The sequence below is a fragment of the Clytia hemisphaerica genome, unplaced genomic scaffold (genome assembly GCF_902728285.1).
Source record: "Clytia hemisphaerica strain Z4C2 unplaced genomic scaffold, Clytia hemisphaerica genome assembly, whole genome shotgun sequence".
Taxonomy (NCBI): domain Eukaryota; kingdom Metazoa; phylum Cnidaria; class Hydrozoa; order Leptothecata; family Clytiidae; genus Clytia; species Clytia hemisphaerica.
In genome coordinates this window covers 1,222,340-1,235,723 of record NW_027103562.1, presented here as the reverse complement: position 1 = coordinate 1,235,723, position 13,384 = coordinate 1,222,340, and the positions used below count along the sequence as shown (strand labels likewise).

At 36.5% G+C, this 13,384-nt stretch overlaps 2 protein-coding genes across 2 annotated transcripts in view; one reads left to right on the top strand and one right to left on the bottom strand.

The window, feature by feature from the left end:
• LOC136800685 (transient receptor potential cation channel subfamily M member-like 2) overlaps window positions 1-13,384 on the top strand; it is a 248,439-nt gene that overhangs the window by 84,422 nt on the left and 150,633 nt on the right. The window lies entirely within an intron of this gene.
• On the bottom strand, window positions 8,248-13,050 carry LOC136800672 (uncharacterized). Its single transcript, XM_067057324.1, has 9 exons — window positions 11,828-13,050; window positions 11,651-11,680; window positions 11,369-11,537; window positions 10,964-11,042; window positions 10,440-10,623; window positions 10,009-10,057; window positions 9,608-9,787; window positions 9,344-9,410; window positions 8,248-8,501 (listed from the first exon to the last, which is right to left on the bottom strand). The coding sequence occupies exons 1-9, from the start codon at window positions 12,915-12,917 to the stop codon at window positions 8,397-8,399; spliced, it is 1,953 nt and encodes a 650-aa protein (XP_066913425.1). The 5' UTR covers window positions 12,918-13,050; the 3' UTR covers window positions 8,248-8,396.

Genomic DNA, 13,384 nt, shown 5'->3' with positions numbered 1-13,384 from the left:
CCACATTTTACTGTATGTAAGAGAAGCAACATTAAAAAACACAAAAAGCTTTAGCAATATCTTATCGTTATTTTGAAAGACTTGCACACAACAAGCAGAAAGAGAAAAAGGGAGACAGATAATTGTGATGTCATTAAACAAACAACCGCTGTTAATTACTAACAATAAGTTAACGAGCATATTATCATTGAAATTAATTGTGTGATGCAGGAGAGAATAAAGGAATAAGGTTTTAAAGATTAAAACTTAAAAGGTTAATTTAAACTGTCGGTCCCAGACGTCGTCACGTCACGGTCAGGCGCGTGCCACTTCATTATTTAATTTACCACCCTAAACTCAATCCAATCCTTTTTTACACTTTCTTCTGTTGTCTTTAGGTGCGAAAAAAAGACTTGGAGGGTTTTAGGGTGGTAAAACGGTCAAAAAGATGCTCGCTCGGCAATAGGCCTTTTCATAAATTACGTCACTTGTCTCGTATCATGGTGATTTTGTCCCTTGAGACATTAAATGATTTTTTTATGAATAGAAAGTAGCTTTAATAAAATCCGATGGAAGTTGATCACCATGGCTATAATTTCAAAACGAGGCAAGTGTTATTCGTGACGTAATTTATGAAAAGGTCTAATGGTGGTTACGGTCGAAAAGGTGTACTTTAGGCGTACGAACTTTCGCGAGCAGAAACTTTTGCGATTTTTGCAAATTTTCTTCTTTTTCGCGAAAGTAAATGTCTTTGAAAATTCTTGACAGGCGGGCAATTCGCGAGCATAAATTTCCACGAAATCCGTAATAAATGTCAAATTTTCGGTATATTTTTATCCTCGTTAATGCCTTTTTAAATTCCAAGAGCAACCGTCCTTATCGGATTTCAGGATTTCAAAAGTTTTATTATTTTCCACATGGTTTGAAAATTCCTTAATTGAAATTTGCCTTTAGAGAATGTCTTTCTGCTTCTTGTGGGGGTTGTTCATATATTCGTTGTCATAGTAATAGCTTGATCGCCCCCATTTTCTCTGTGTCATGCCTTGCAAGTTGCAGTCTGCGGCTGCGTGTTATAGAGAATTAAAAATTCGTTAGAATATAATATTGAGTGTACCATGCATCGCAGATGAAGATCAATTTTCCAAAGAACAAGGATTTTGTAAAAGATTCTGATGATTTGAGTGTCAAAGAGTTGCTGATTTGCAAAACAATAAGCAGTTCTTAATAACTAAAATAAGGACAATTTTTAGAATATTTATTATCACTTTGAAAACGTACACCTTTTTTATAAGAGCATTCAAAAATTTTGAAGCTTTCTGATCTTCTTAACTTGTCCATTTAAGGAGTCAGTTGAAACTTTGGCCATCGAAGCCTTATGTTCTCATAAAGTTTGCTCTTATAGTTATAAAAAACGTCTAAAACTTCTAAATGAAGCCTTCAAAGAAGGCGCAAAAACACACTTCGGAAAATTGCCTTTCCAGTTTGCCCCTATATTGGTCGATCCACCATGCAACTATATGCGAATTGATTTCGTGTGAGCTTCTAAAGCGCAAACTAGCGTGGAGACGAATGATATGAGACATAGGATTAGCCTAAAAAGCTATCTATTCAGTAAGAATTATACGCTTTTTTTACAAGAATATACTTTACGAGAATATTTATGATTTAATTGGCCGAAAAATTAAGAATTTTGTAAGAATACCACCATCATGGAATTCGGCAACTGAACCTGAGCCAATTACCCAGCAATCCCAAATTTTTGCTTGCGGTATGGATTACATACTAGATTTTGGCTTGGATTGGAACCAAACCTAAGAATACTATAAGAATATTTCAGGATAATTTTTCCCAAAAAATTAAGAATGTTCATGATGAATTGGAAAAACACCATTCTTATAAAAAGCGTGTAATTGTTCTGTCTGTAATGATCTTTGTAGCTGTATTTTTAATTGCTATTTCTCAGAAAAACCAATCACTCGCCATGACAACTGCTTTGCATATTTTGATTAAGATGGTACGACCGATATTTCTCTTTTTTGATTGAAATGTTGTGGCTTTGTGGGCGAAAGCAATTTTCTATTTTTGAGTTTTTTTTAAACCATCTATAATTAAAAATTACCCTATATTTATTTAGGATCCCCCGTAGCAAATGGAGATATCATTTAATTTGTAAAGGAACAGGGATAGCTGTTTGTCTTCTTGATGATATTATGTATGATGATGATCTTCGAGCAGTGAGCCAGCAAATCATATAAATCACCCCAATCCCGTATAATGTATTCAGTTTTTTCAAACGGCCCCATGTGATAAATGTTTAACTTTCCACTCTCACTATCTACTGAAATACTGAACAAAACACCTGCTCACTGTTTATGTATGAGAAAGCCTATCAATAATCTATGCTTGAGGCCGATAGAAACAGAATGCAAAAACCTCTGATCACTTACCGTGAAAAGCACAGGGTGAAATCATATATCGACCTGTGCCGACCAATCCAGATTCTAGTCAGAGCACAATCAACGCAGAGAAAAGTAACCATGACAACAATCCAAGATCTTGGAATAAGTTTAAAGTTGATAGATTTTTCGCGTCGTTGAAACAACGGAGAAATGTCATCAACTCTTTTTAAAAAGGGTCAGTGATGGAGAATCATAACATAAAGATTTGTCTATTATTTTGATTCCATTTAAGTAACATTACCAAAACTAATAGTTTAGTAATTACTGTTATACATTTGGGAATCATGTAGAAGATTTCTTTTGAAATTTCAATTACACTTAGAGGTTTCTGGAGAATTCGTCAATAGCAAACATGTATATTAATACAATCTGCTAGACATTAATACGGTATATTTGCTCTTCATCTTTGATTCTTTCTACAGTGATTAGATTTAAACATGGGCGATAAAATTTCTTTACTTGGTCCTCAGAGGTTGGTATCTTCATGGAATTATTATAGACACTGGAATAACAACTGACTAATTTTTACCTGATTTTCAAGCCTTTTCCACAATAATGGTTTTATTGTTCACCCTTCTACATAAAGTAACATAACGAAGGGTATTAGCCTTTTTTGGAGGTGTCGATGTTTGACAAAAAAAGTGTCTGTATTTCGATACTGGAAAAGCAGTGTGGTGACGCAGTTTTTCCGTCGGTAATTTGGTAATAAATAAATACTGTCAAAAATGTTTGTCCCTCCCCTTCTCCCGCATTTTCTTTTCTTTCAAACTTGACTTTTATGACTTTTTGCCGATCTTCCTTTCTTGACATGACTAGAAACGTACGATTTCTTGTTCTCTCTAAAATTTCAATTAAAGAAAATTCTGTCAGCACCAACCAGGTAGTGGTGCCTATTTTATAAGGTAATAATTTACCTAGAGCTCGTCGTAGCTTTGGGGATGAGTTATTGAAACAGAAAATTCTTAGCCAACAACAAATAATGGGAAAATTTTACCAGTCGGTAAAAACCTTGGTTTTGCCTCCTCGTCAACTACAACTTCATTCATTGTATTCTTGTTTTACAACTTTTTTGCTCAACTTCTGATAAACTTTCCACACCAATAAGCCAAGAATTTTCAAGTATTTTCATCTAAATTTAATCCGTTGATCAATCGTGGATCAGCAGCGTATTCACCAAAAGAGGAATGGTCTTTGGCAAAACCTCCCAGAGAGAAAAATAAATGAAATAAGTCTAGGGTTCCCAATATTGTGTAAAGAATTTTGAAGCTTATGGGTCCTTATATAATTCTTTGATCTTTGTTAGGTCTTTTTGAAGCTGATGGAACTCTTTCTGAATAAAAATTCTATTTTTGTGACCTCATTCCAGGTAACTTTGGCATTTTCAAAGTCTTCTTGAAAAATTTAAAACTTTCATCGCGGCAACAAAATTTAAAAGGACTTATTTCGAGGAAAATTCTCCAAGAAAAATCAAAATTTTTCCAAACTCACCCCGTTTCAAAAAAATTCTTTACATAGTTAGATCTTTGTTGTTAGTCTCAGGTGTGTGCTTGTCCGCTGCTGTCGGGAAAACAACATTAGCAAGTTTGAATTTTTGAGGACGGCTGGGTGACTGAAGAGATATTGAAAAACCTGCAGGTCTGGCTCGCAAAATCGAGGACGGTAAAAGTTCTGATTTAACGTCGTCCTTAATCAGTCAGTTTTTAGACAGTTTAGAAGCCTACCGTTTTGTCACAGAAAAGCACAGATATTGCTATTATGATTTGCAAAACATTTGAATTGACAACAATTCTATAAAGTTTGAAGTCCAAAACCCCATGGAAATCCCTACGCTGGTAATTATGAGTATTTTCACCAACAAAAACCTGATGTTAACGGTGTTTCACATAAATGTTGTCGGTATTTTGGTAATTTAAGAAAATCTGTCAGTATTTCAGTGTTTTTAACCCTCGTACGCCCCCACATTTAAGGAGCTTCCGCTTTGAATGTGTGTAAAAGGGAAAACTGTGTCTCACACATAACCGGCACCATAGCTCTTCAAATCAAAATCAAACAATATTTGATTGGGTAAAGATTAAGGGTTTTGAGCACTCGATTTCTAAACGACGGCATGTGTGCCGCCAGAAATTTGGCTTTCAAAATCTCTTACAGTGCAACTTTTGGGCAGTGAAAAGGTACCCTTTCCCCTTTCAGCGCATTTTACCGAACGTTTTTTACCCTGACCCTTACAGTGTAGTTTGATTGCGTATCTTATTTTGCTGAAGCCACCCAAAAAAAATAAGCTTGAAATGTCGAGACACAATTTGCAAAACAAATCAAAATGGGTGCGAGTCAAAACTATAAAGATACAACAGATTTTTACTGTCAGACGTGCTATTCAGCAGCCCCAAACACGCCCTTACAGTGTATACACCTTGTCCCACAGCCCCGGTGGAACTTTTTTTCTCAATGGGGATCAAAATTTCTATCGAAATCCCAATGGGGATAGAAATTCCTTTGTTCCAAGGTTGAAAAAATTCAGTGGCAATGGTTTTAAAGAGTAATTTTTAAATATTGAACTTCGAATGGGGATGAATAAACAGTTAATCTCCAAGTGGGGCTGAAATTTTAAGGCATTTTCCCAACGGGGACAAAATTTTTGTCAATCTTTCCAGTGAGGCTGGGCTCCCAGCGGGTCTGTGACACCGGGGTATGTGTATCCAACTAAAAGAAGACCCTTGTAGTGCACCCAACCCTACAGTGCATATTTCGGGAGTCTCGAAAAACCATACACTTAAGCTTAACCATACGCTTTTTTATTGAATTTGGAGTCTTTCGAAGCTGCAAACGTGATTCAATTTTTAATAATTTTTCATTGGAAAGTATGTGAAGTACAAATTTTGGCGACTTTCTTTATCACGATGAAAAGTTTTGGAGTTATGGCTTCATGACTGTAGGTTGCCACTGAGGTCTCATACAGAGGAAGTTCTCCACTTATAGGGTTTTTTACAGTTTAACCAATTTTTTTCAGACTGTTTATAGGTTGAAGAAAGAATTTCCCAAATCTCTGAGTCAGTCAATTTATTGTGTTGTGTTGTCTTTGTCCATAGACGGACGGACGGACGTATCAAGAAAAAATTCCAAAGAATTAAGAACCTCAGGAACTCTCAACTATTTCCTACCACATTCAGCCAGTATTACAATAAATGTCAATAACAATTTCAGCGGAAGGACTAATTACTTAATGGCGTGTAATGGCTTGTCTAGTTTCGTTTCAAGAGAGCCTTCAACTGCAATCATTGGAAACTTGGCAACTTTAACGACTTTCGGAGACGTGATATCTTTTCTAAGCGAGCCAAAAGAACTCCAGCAAAAAAAAGTCGTAAATCAAATCACACAACCGCCACTTTTGTGGAAGCGTAAAGTTCCCCAAGAGAAATTAAGTGCAACCACTGAGAGTGTTTAATGTACTACATACGTGAGTAAATACATTCTCAAAGATTTAACGCAGAGGTAACAAATGCTTACTATGTATCATTTTTACCTCCGATTTCAAAGAAGGGAAATCTGATGCCAGAGAACCGAAATATTCTGCTAAATGATTGTTATGGCGAGAAATATACCCTGAGATCTCACCCCCTCCCATCAATACACTGAGCCCCCATTTCTACCAAAGTCTTAAGAGTTGAACAAAATTAAGTAATTCGTGAGTTATGATTCAACGTAAGTTAAAGGCAAGTGGAATCCAGAGCGCTTAGTCAATGAAATCTGTGTTTCAAAGAAGTTCGTCGAGGGCTAGACAAAATGGTGTACAGAGATGTGAAAATATTTGAAAGGGTGGCAGATTCAGCCCCCATCGACCGTTAAAACAGTACCCCCTCGTAAAAGTAAGCTTTCTCATTCTTTTGATTTATTTTTTAACTGTACAAAGTATAGTAGTAACAGAAATATAGTGCAGTATACGCCTCCTTAGTTTGCCAATCTCAAAATAACTCAACATAGACGTACAGTTCAGAATGTGAAGAAAATATACTCCAAAAAGAAAACCAAAAAGCAATATCGAAAGGTCAGCGCCCACTCATTTTGTGAACATGCAATTATCTTTTACGTTTACTTGGTTTTTCTGAACTGACCACTTATCATTCTCCTTATGCAGCTCGACCATAAGGGCCTGGTAAAAAAAAAAAGGATTATCAAATTAGTAAACTTTTTGCCACTTCCCCTAAATTCACAAAGTACTATGAACACCACAGCATAACTTTCTCTGAAATTTGAGCTGTTGAGACAAACTGTAAGAATTTCAGCGCACTTTTCTCAATCACATTGATATTCAAAAAATCAAAGATGGAGAGCACCCCGGGGGCACTGGGTTTGCGGACTGACGGTATGTGCAGGCCAAAAATTGACTTTTAAAATTTTTAAATTTTTGGGCAAAATATGTAGAATTTTTCTAGTTTTTTCGGTCCTTACAGTGCATTTTAAACATCTTGGAAAAGGTAACCTTAGGGCCAGCACATACCCGTCGGTCATTTTGCCCAGCTGCCCCCCCCCCCACCATGGAGAGCACGTATCCCTATGTTAAGCTCAAGTAGATTATATAATTTCCAGTACAATTTAAAAGTCTTCTTCTAATCTTCATGAAAATCAGTGAGAACGAGCTTTCTTCAACAGAAATCTTTTTCCGACTCCCAAATGTGTACAGTAGGTGCATACATAGTCATTAATAAGTTTTCAATTCTCTAAAGTTACTTTGATCGATTCCTATATAGATATAAGTATGTTATATTCGGAGATTACATTCTTTCACTGAATCTTTTTTACGTTTCTTTTTCGTGGTTTGATTGGTACGGCTTCATCCAAGATTCTGAATGAACGATCATTTGCTCTCACTGAGTTCGCGTTGAAAGAAATTGGGATTTGTCTTCACAGCATGGACATCGGCAGGGTCAGTAAACTTTAAAGTATTTTGATTTATCAAGAAACAACTTAAGGGCTTTGACCATTGTCAAAAAATTAATTTTGGTATTTGAGCATGAAAGTTATGTTTCAGGTTCCCTTACACTTTTAACAAGAATTGGTTTACAAATTGCTTTTTGATCAAATCCCTTAAAAGTAGTTAAGAATTTAATTGCAAAACTGACGTTATGAACTTTAAAAAGACGTTAATAATGTGTTGCATCACCCTCTTTTATAAAAAATGCTAAGTTTTAATGGGTAATTAACCTTTTTGGGAAGAATTGAACTGTTTTAAATTTTTCGGAAAATTTTTCAAAATTGATGCATCAAAAGTAATAGCGGTTTCTCTATGAATAGTTGCCATGAAAAATTGGTCAAAAAGCACCTTTTTCAAGATTTTGAGACAAGAAGTAAGCTTTTAGAAAAATCTTCCGAAAATATATTTTTAGTTCGGTAAAAGATACACCATCTACCACAAAAGTTTTTTCAAAATATTTCTTCTTTGACCAAACTAAGCTCTTCAAAGTTGAAATACTCTTCGTCGCAAAAGTCTTCATTTTCTTCTTCATCAAAATATTTCTTTGCGATTCTTAAATTTACAGACTCAAGGATAGTTTGCGTAAGAGAAAATGTATAACATGTCAAAGTTTTGTTTAGGCAGAAATTCATATTTTGTAGATGAAAAATATCAAAATTCTTTATGGTCAGAGCCCTTAATGCAAGTAATCATCGTAGCATAAAGGGAACATATTCAGTTACTGTCTGCTAGATCTTTATTTGGCTTGACATTACTGGTCTATTAATTCTAAGAATAGTTTCCCTGACTCCATGACACTAAGCTCAGTAATAAGAGAAAGATTTAGGATAAAGACGAGTATTCAAGTAGAAATCAAGGACCCAATGTATTTTATAAAAATTAAATCTATCAAAATAAGTTAAAGAAAATAATCAGTGATAAATTCATTTGGTGGATGTCAAAACCTTTCGCTCATAGGAATGCAGCTCGTTTGCAAGGAATTGAAAGGTCTAGCTGTCTTTTGTCAAGGGAAATGGTTGTGTTCCATTGCGTTCTCCCCATCTTTTAACGTAGTGGTCTATAGCACCTCGCACCGTGTTGAAAATCAAACCAGTCTAAACACAGAAAGAATGGCGCATTTTTAGGGCAGAAATGGGCTTTTCCAGAAACAAACCGTATACCGCCTGTTGAGGAGGTCCATCCCTCTGTGGCTGGAAATGCTGTAACCCCTTGGAATTCCAGGCAATTTCAGGTTTAAACCCTGTATCTCCCTAAGGAATTCCGCCACATATCAAACATTACCCCCTTGGAACGGAAATGGACCTCCTCAACAGGGGGTATACGGTTTTTTTCTGGAAAAGTCCAATGAGCATTTAGTGGGCTCAAATGCTACGAAATCTTTCGTGATCAAAATACAGTTACACCAAAACATTAAGTTAAATTTGAAACGGAATCTTATGTGAAGTCTCAGAGCCTATTATGTTTAAAAGTACAGCGACACCCCTGTGTCACAAACCCAGCGGGACCCTCAGGCACGACGGAAGCTTTTTATATCTGGTACGGCGAATGAGGAAATTTAAGCGATTTTATAGCGATTTGACCGACGAAGAGGAAAACTTCGGGTATTTTTGTGAAAATCTGGTACGGCGGGGCCGCCGTACCTGCCGTACCCGTTGCGTCGTGCCTGCTCTACCCGCTTGAAAATTCGGCTAAAATTTCGTCCTCGGTGGAAAAAATTCCTTTCTCCATTGTGATAGAAATTTTTATCTCCACCGTGGGAAGAAGTTCCACCGGGGCTGTAAGACAAGGGTTTAAAGTGCTTTAGATCTCGATTACATTCCAATAAAATCGTTCATAATTTAGACACTTCGCTAACCGTGGGATGGCCGTTCTTCCCAAACAAAGTAGTTTTTGTAGCGTAGTTTTGGACACGTTTTGGATCAAACAAATTACTCACTTGTGATTTATCGAAGATATATTTCCCAATCGATCCTTCTTTTGGGCGAATATTTAAATGCTCTTTTCTGTAAAATGAAACGGTTTATTTTCAGTTGGGCTAAATATTTATGTTTCCGGTAATTTCTTTCGGCTTGTGTTTTTCGTTTTTCTTCAGTGAAGTTTAGTTAGCATAGATAGTTAAATTTTTACTGCAGAGGTGTTGCTATCTGATGATTGCAAAATAATATCTTTCTGGCCAGAGGTCTAGGTTAAAAATCTTCACCTGAATGAAAGCACATATCCATCATGAAATTTCGAGCTCGATCGCAACAAATAGGCTCCCGGATTTTCTTTTGCCAGCATTTCTTCAGCTTTTTGACGATCAATATTTGGATAAAAGTAAGATAATTCTGTTCCATTATCTTCCTTCTTCTCAGTTATTGCATAGCCGACTCCATCTTCGCTAAAAATTGAAAGATGTCTATGTCATAAGAATTCCAATATTTTGGGCGAATAGGGACAGGCTTACATAGGGTTACGTTGAGTTCCTCATTAACTGTACACATACCTACCTAACAGAGTTTTTGTTCTATTCCAACACCAGCAGTTGTGCTACATATTCTTTTGCTTCAAATACTCAAGTCAAAGGAAAACATTCCCTCAATTGGGGATCGGAGAGCTTACCTCGGTGTTGGGTTTTTGGAAGCAGCAGCTGAGTTCAATTCGCTCCCTCCTGTTTTAAAAATTAAAGATAAATATTTTAGAACTATAAAAACCAGACACACAGACCAATAGAGGTTAAAGAAACTGGATTTCAAGCTTTTCATTACCTAAGCCTTTAAAAAAGCTCGCCGATTTATCTCTAGAGATAATTATCCTAAAGATTGAATACACCTTTTCGAACGTAGTCGCGCAGTCAGGCACGTGTCACTTGATTATTTAATTATCTCCCTAAACTCGATCCAGTGCTTTTGGACACTTTTTTATATGGTCTATAGGTGCGAAAAAAGGACCGGGATGGTTTTAGTGGGATAAAGCGGACAAAATATTGCCCGCGTGGCAATTGGCGGCTACGGGCGAAAAGGTGTAATGGATGTGAACGCATTTCTCATTACCTTCACTTTCCGACGTACTATTCACACCATGGTTGCTGTTAGACAAAGGATAATCAGAAGGAGAATTGCGTGGTGATGCAGACTTTTTCATGAATATGGGAGCTGGTTTGACTTGTTCCACTTCTTCGAACCGCTTCTCGAAGGTTGAAATCGCATCTTCGAAGATTGGGAAGCTTCCCTCCACCTAGCAAGAATATGACAAAAAAATACCGTGTTTATTAAATTTGCTGGGACTAAATTTCGCAGATTTGACAGCCCTAGGCTTGATTAGCCAAGTTAGATAACCCACAAAAAATTGCTCTTTGGCCATCCGCTAAATTTAGTAAATTAACACCTTTGAGGGAGGGCATAAATTTCAGGCTCCTACTCGTTGTGAGACTTCGTCAAATTTAAGTCAAGGTCTATTCTGAGCATGAATGGTTTGTACCACATGATCGAATGTAGGAAGTGTATTACGAAAGTCGATGTATTCTGCTTTTTGTTTGTTGCTATATCGCTCAGAAAATCATTGAGTGCAAACTTACAAAATTATTTTCGAAGCTCCATTGTCCATATCTATCTACCAACAATCTGTAATGTCGATAATCCTCATCTTCGGCCGCGCTAAATATTCGGTGAAAAAAGTTTTTACAGACACCTCTTGGTAACTTTCAGGCCTCCTTTAGAACTTTTTTATCATTAAATGTCTAACGATGTTTTTACCTCTACATCACTAAACGTGGAGGGAATCTCATCAATGAAAGGTCAAGCTGACCAAAAAAATGATACTCAATAAAAGTGTAAAAAGACAGTGTTGATGGGAACATTTGTTATCTTTCGGTAAATGGTAACCGCTTGCTCATAGTAGAGAGATACACTACGTGGCTTAAAAAAAAAAAAAGACAGTTTCGTTTTTTAAATAAGCCGGATAGAAAATATAGTTGGCATACTTGATAGAGAGACTATGCATTTTTTCAGCTCTTCCAGACACACGAATGATGTAAGAACCAGGTGGCTTGTTATTGAGAAGTCTTTCGGCCTCACCAGCATCCTTGATATCTTTGTAGTAATAAGCTAAATTGCTGACCTCAGCAAAAGAAGTTTGACGGCGTAAATGGTCTAAAATAATGAAAATTCTTTGTTAATAACCTCCCATCTTTAACCCTGGTGTTATTAAGATTGTTGAACACACTTATCAACAATGAATCAAATTGAAGAAAATCATTTTGTACCTGGCTTATTATGTTGTTCCTCTGGTTTTCCTAAAATAAATAATAAATCATACTTGTACAAATCGATGTGCTCTTCCAAAGAAAAAAAAGACCAACAATTGGTTCGAAACTAATTTAGTGAAAAATCTCGTAGCGAAAAAATCATCAAGATTCACACTTAACCTTATGCATACTCACCTTTCTTAATATATTGTTTTATAGCTTGGTCACCCCCTGCTCCTTCAATCTTAATTTTTGCAGATGGTTCTTGTAGGTTTGGTCCAATCTGTAATCCTTTGACCATCTCAAGCAATGTCTTTAGATCGCCTTTTATATCCTGCGCAGAAGACTCGTTTTGAAAATGTTCGTAAATACTTTTATGGTAAGACTTGATGACGTCATTGTTGCTGTTCACAATAATGGCATCCATTCTATATTCGTATCGAGTTGAAAAGTTCACTTGCTCTTGTGGGTCATTCACATACTTCACCCGCTTCAAGAAATTAACAATATTCATGTATGCTATTTTACAACGGTCAGTAAACTCCTGCCACGTTTTGACGTCGGGAAGAGCATCAAGAAGTTCTTTACCTTTCAGGAAAGCTTCCAGTTTTTGCACAGTGATATGTGAGACAACGTTACGTATGGTGTGAATGTCATCAAGTCCCCTGACCAATCGGAATGTCATACACTGTTTCTGAAGATCAAGTTGATTGTTACAGGAGCCACATGTGTTACACATTGAACAGCACAAGCAACATGAATATTGGCTTTTTACTTCATTCTTCTTGCAATACGAGCATCGGTGAAGGTCTCTTCCATATTTGAACCAGCCAACATGGTCTACTTTCAGATTCTTTGCTTTCAAGTCTACACACCGGTGCTTGCTCTTATCCTTGGCATGTTTACACGCTTTATGTTGGGAATCCACGCACGCGCCTTGAGCCACAGAAAAGGGTGTCAACCCATCAATGTCTTTAATTAAGCTGACGAGAAGAGTACAATCTAAACGTTCAGTGACTACTTGTTTATGGATAACACCATTATCGTCATAAAAGAACTTCTTGTTGACTGGCATGCTCTTTACGCACGGGAGCTTCTCCAACGTGTCTTTATGTGCGCTCAAGATCTGAGCTAATGCTTCCTTTGGGTTCATGGAAGTGCTATCGTTATGTTGCAAAGCAATATTGTCCAATGCCAAAGATGTAATGTTTTGAAACTCCGTTTTTATACTAATCATTTTCATTAACTTCTCTGGAGCATCGTCAGTTTTACTGGCATTTGCCATATTTAGTACCACACAAACTTCTTAGTTTTATTGAATTAGAAACAAAATCTTTCTCTTATAACAAGACAAATATACAGACAGACAAACTTTCATATCATCATTCATTATATGATCAAATTGCATTTTTAGTGCTTTCGTATAAGAGTATGTCAGCAATTTGTATTAGGCAGCCTGGTTTCCATTGGCTAATATTGTTAGGGAGAAGTCCCCTTCTTAATTCGTAGAAATTCAATTAACAAAAATGAGTTTTGATTGAATCGACAAAATTTTCTAAGCATAAACAAGGAATTTGATGGGCATGAGAACGATTGTACTTTTTAAAATCCTCTTAGATTGAAACTAGCTAGTGGAAATGGAAAATACTATTCGCACCCTCAAATCAAAAATCTCGATGTTTCTTTTGTTCTTACAAAAAAATGGATTCGGGAATCGATACCATACGATAGAGTGAGAACCAAGAGATATGC

What these genes read in the sequence shown, in the direction of transcription:
- LOC136800672 (XM_067057324.1), bottom strand. Translation starts at nt 12,917, where the DNA reads ATGGCAAATGCCAGTAAAACTGACGATGCTCCAGAGAAGTTAATGAAA. An exon ending in TAGTACGTCGGAAAGTGAAG is followed by an intron (nt 10,058 to 10,439) that starts GTAATGAGAAAT and finishes TTTTTAAAACAG; the next exon opens with GAGGGAGCGAATTGAACTCA. An exon ending in GGATATGTGCTTTCATTCAG is followed by an intron (nt 9,411 to 9,607) that starts GTGAAGATTTTT and finishes TTCATTTTACAG; the next exon opens with AAAAGAGCATTTAAATATTC.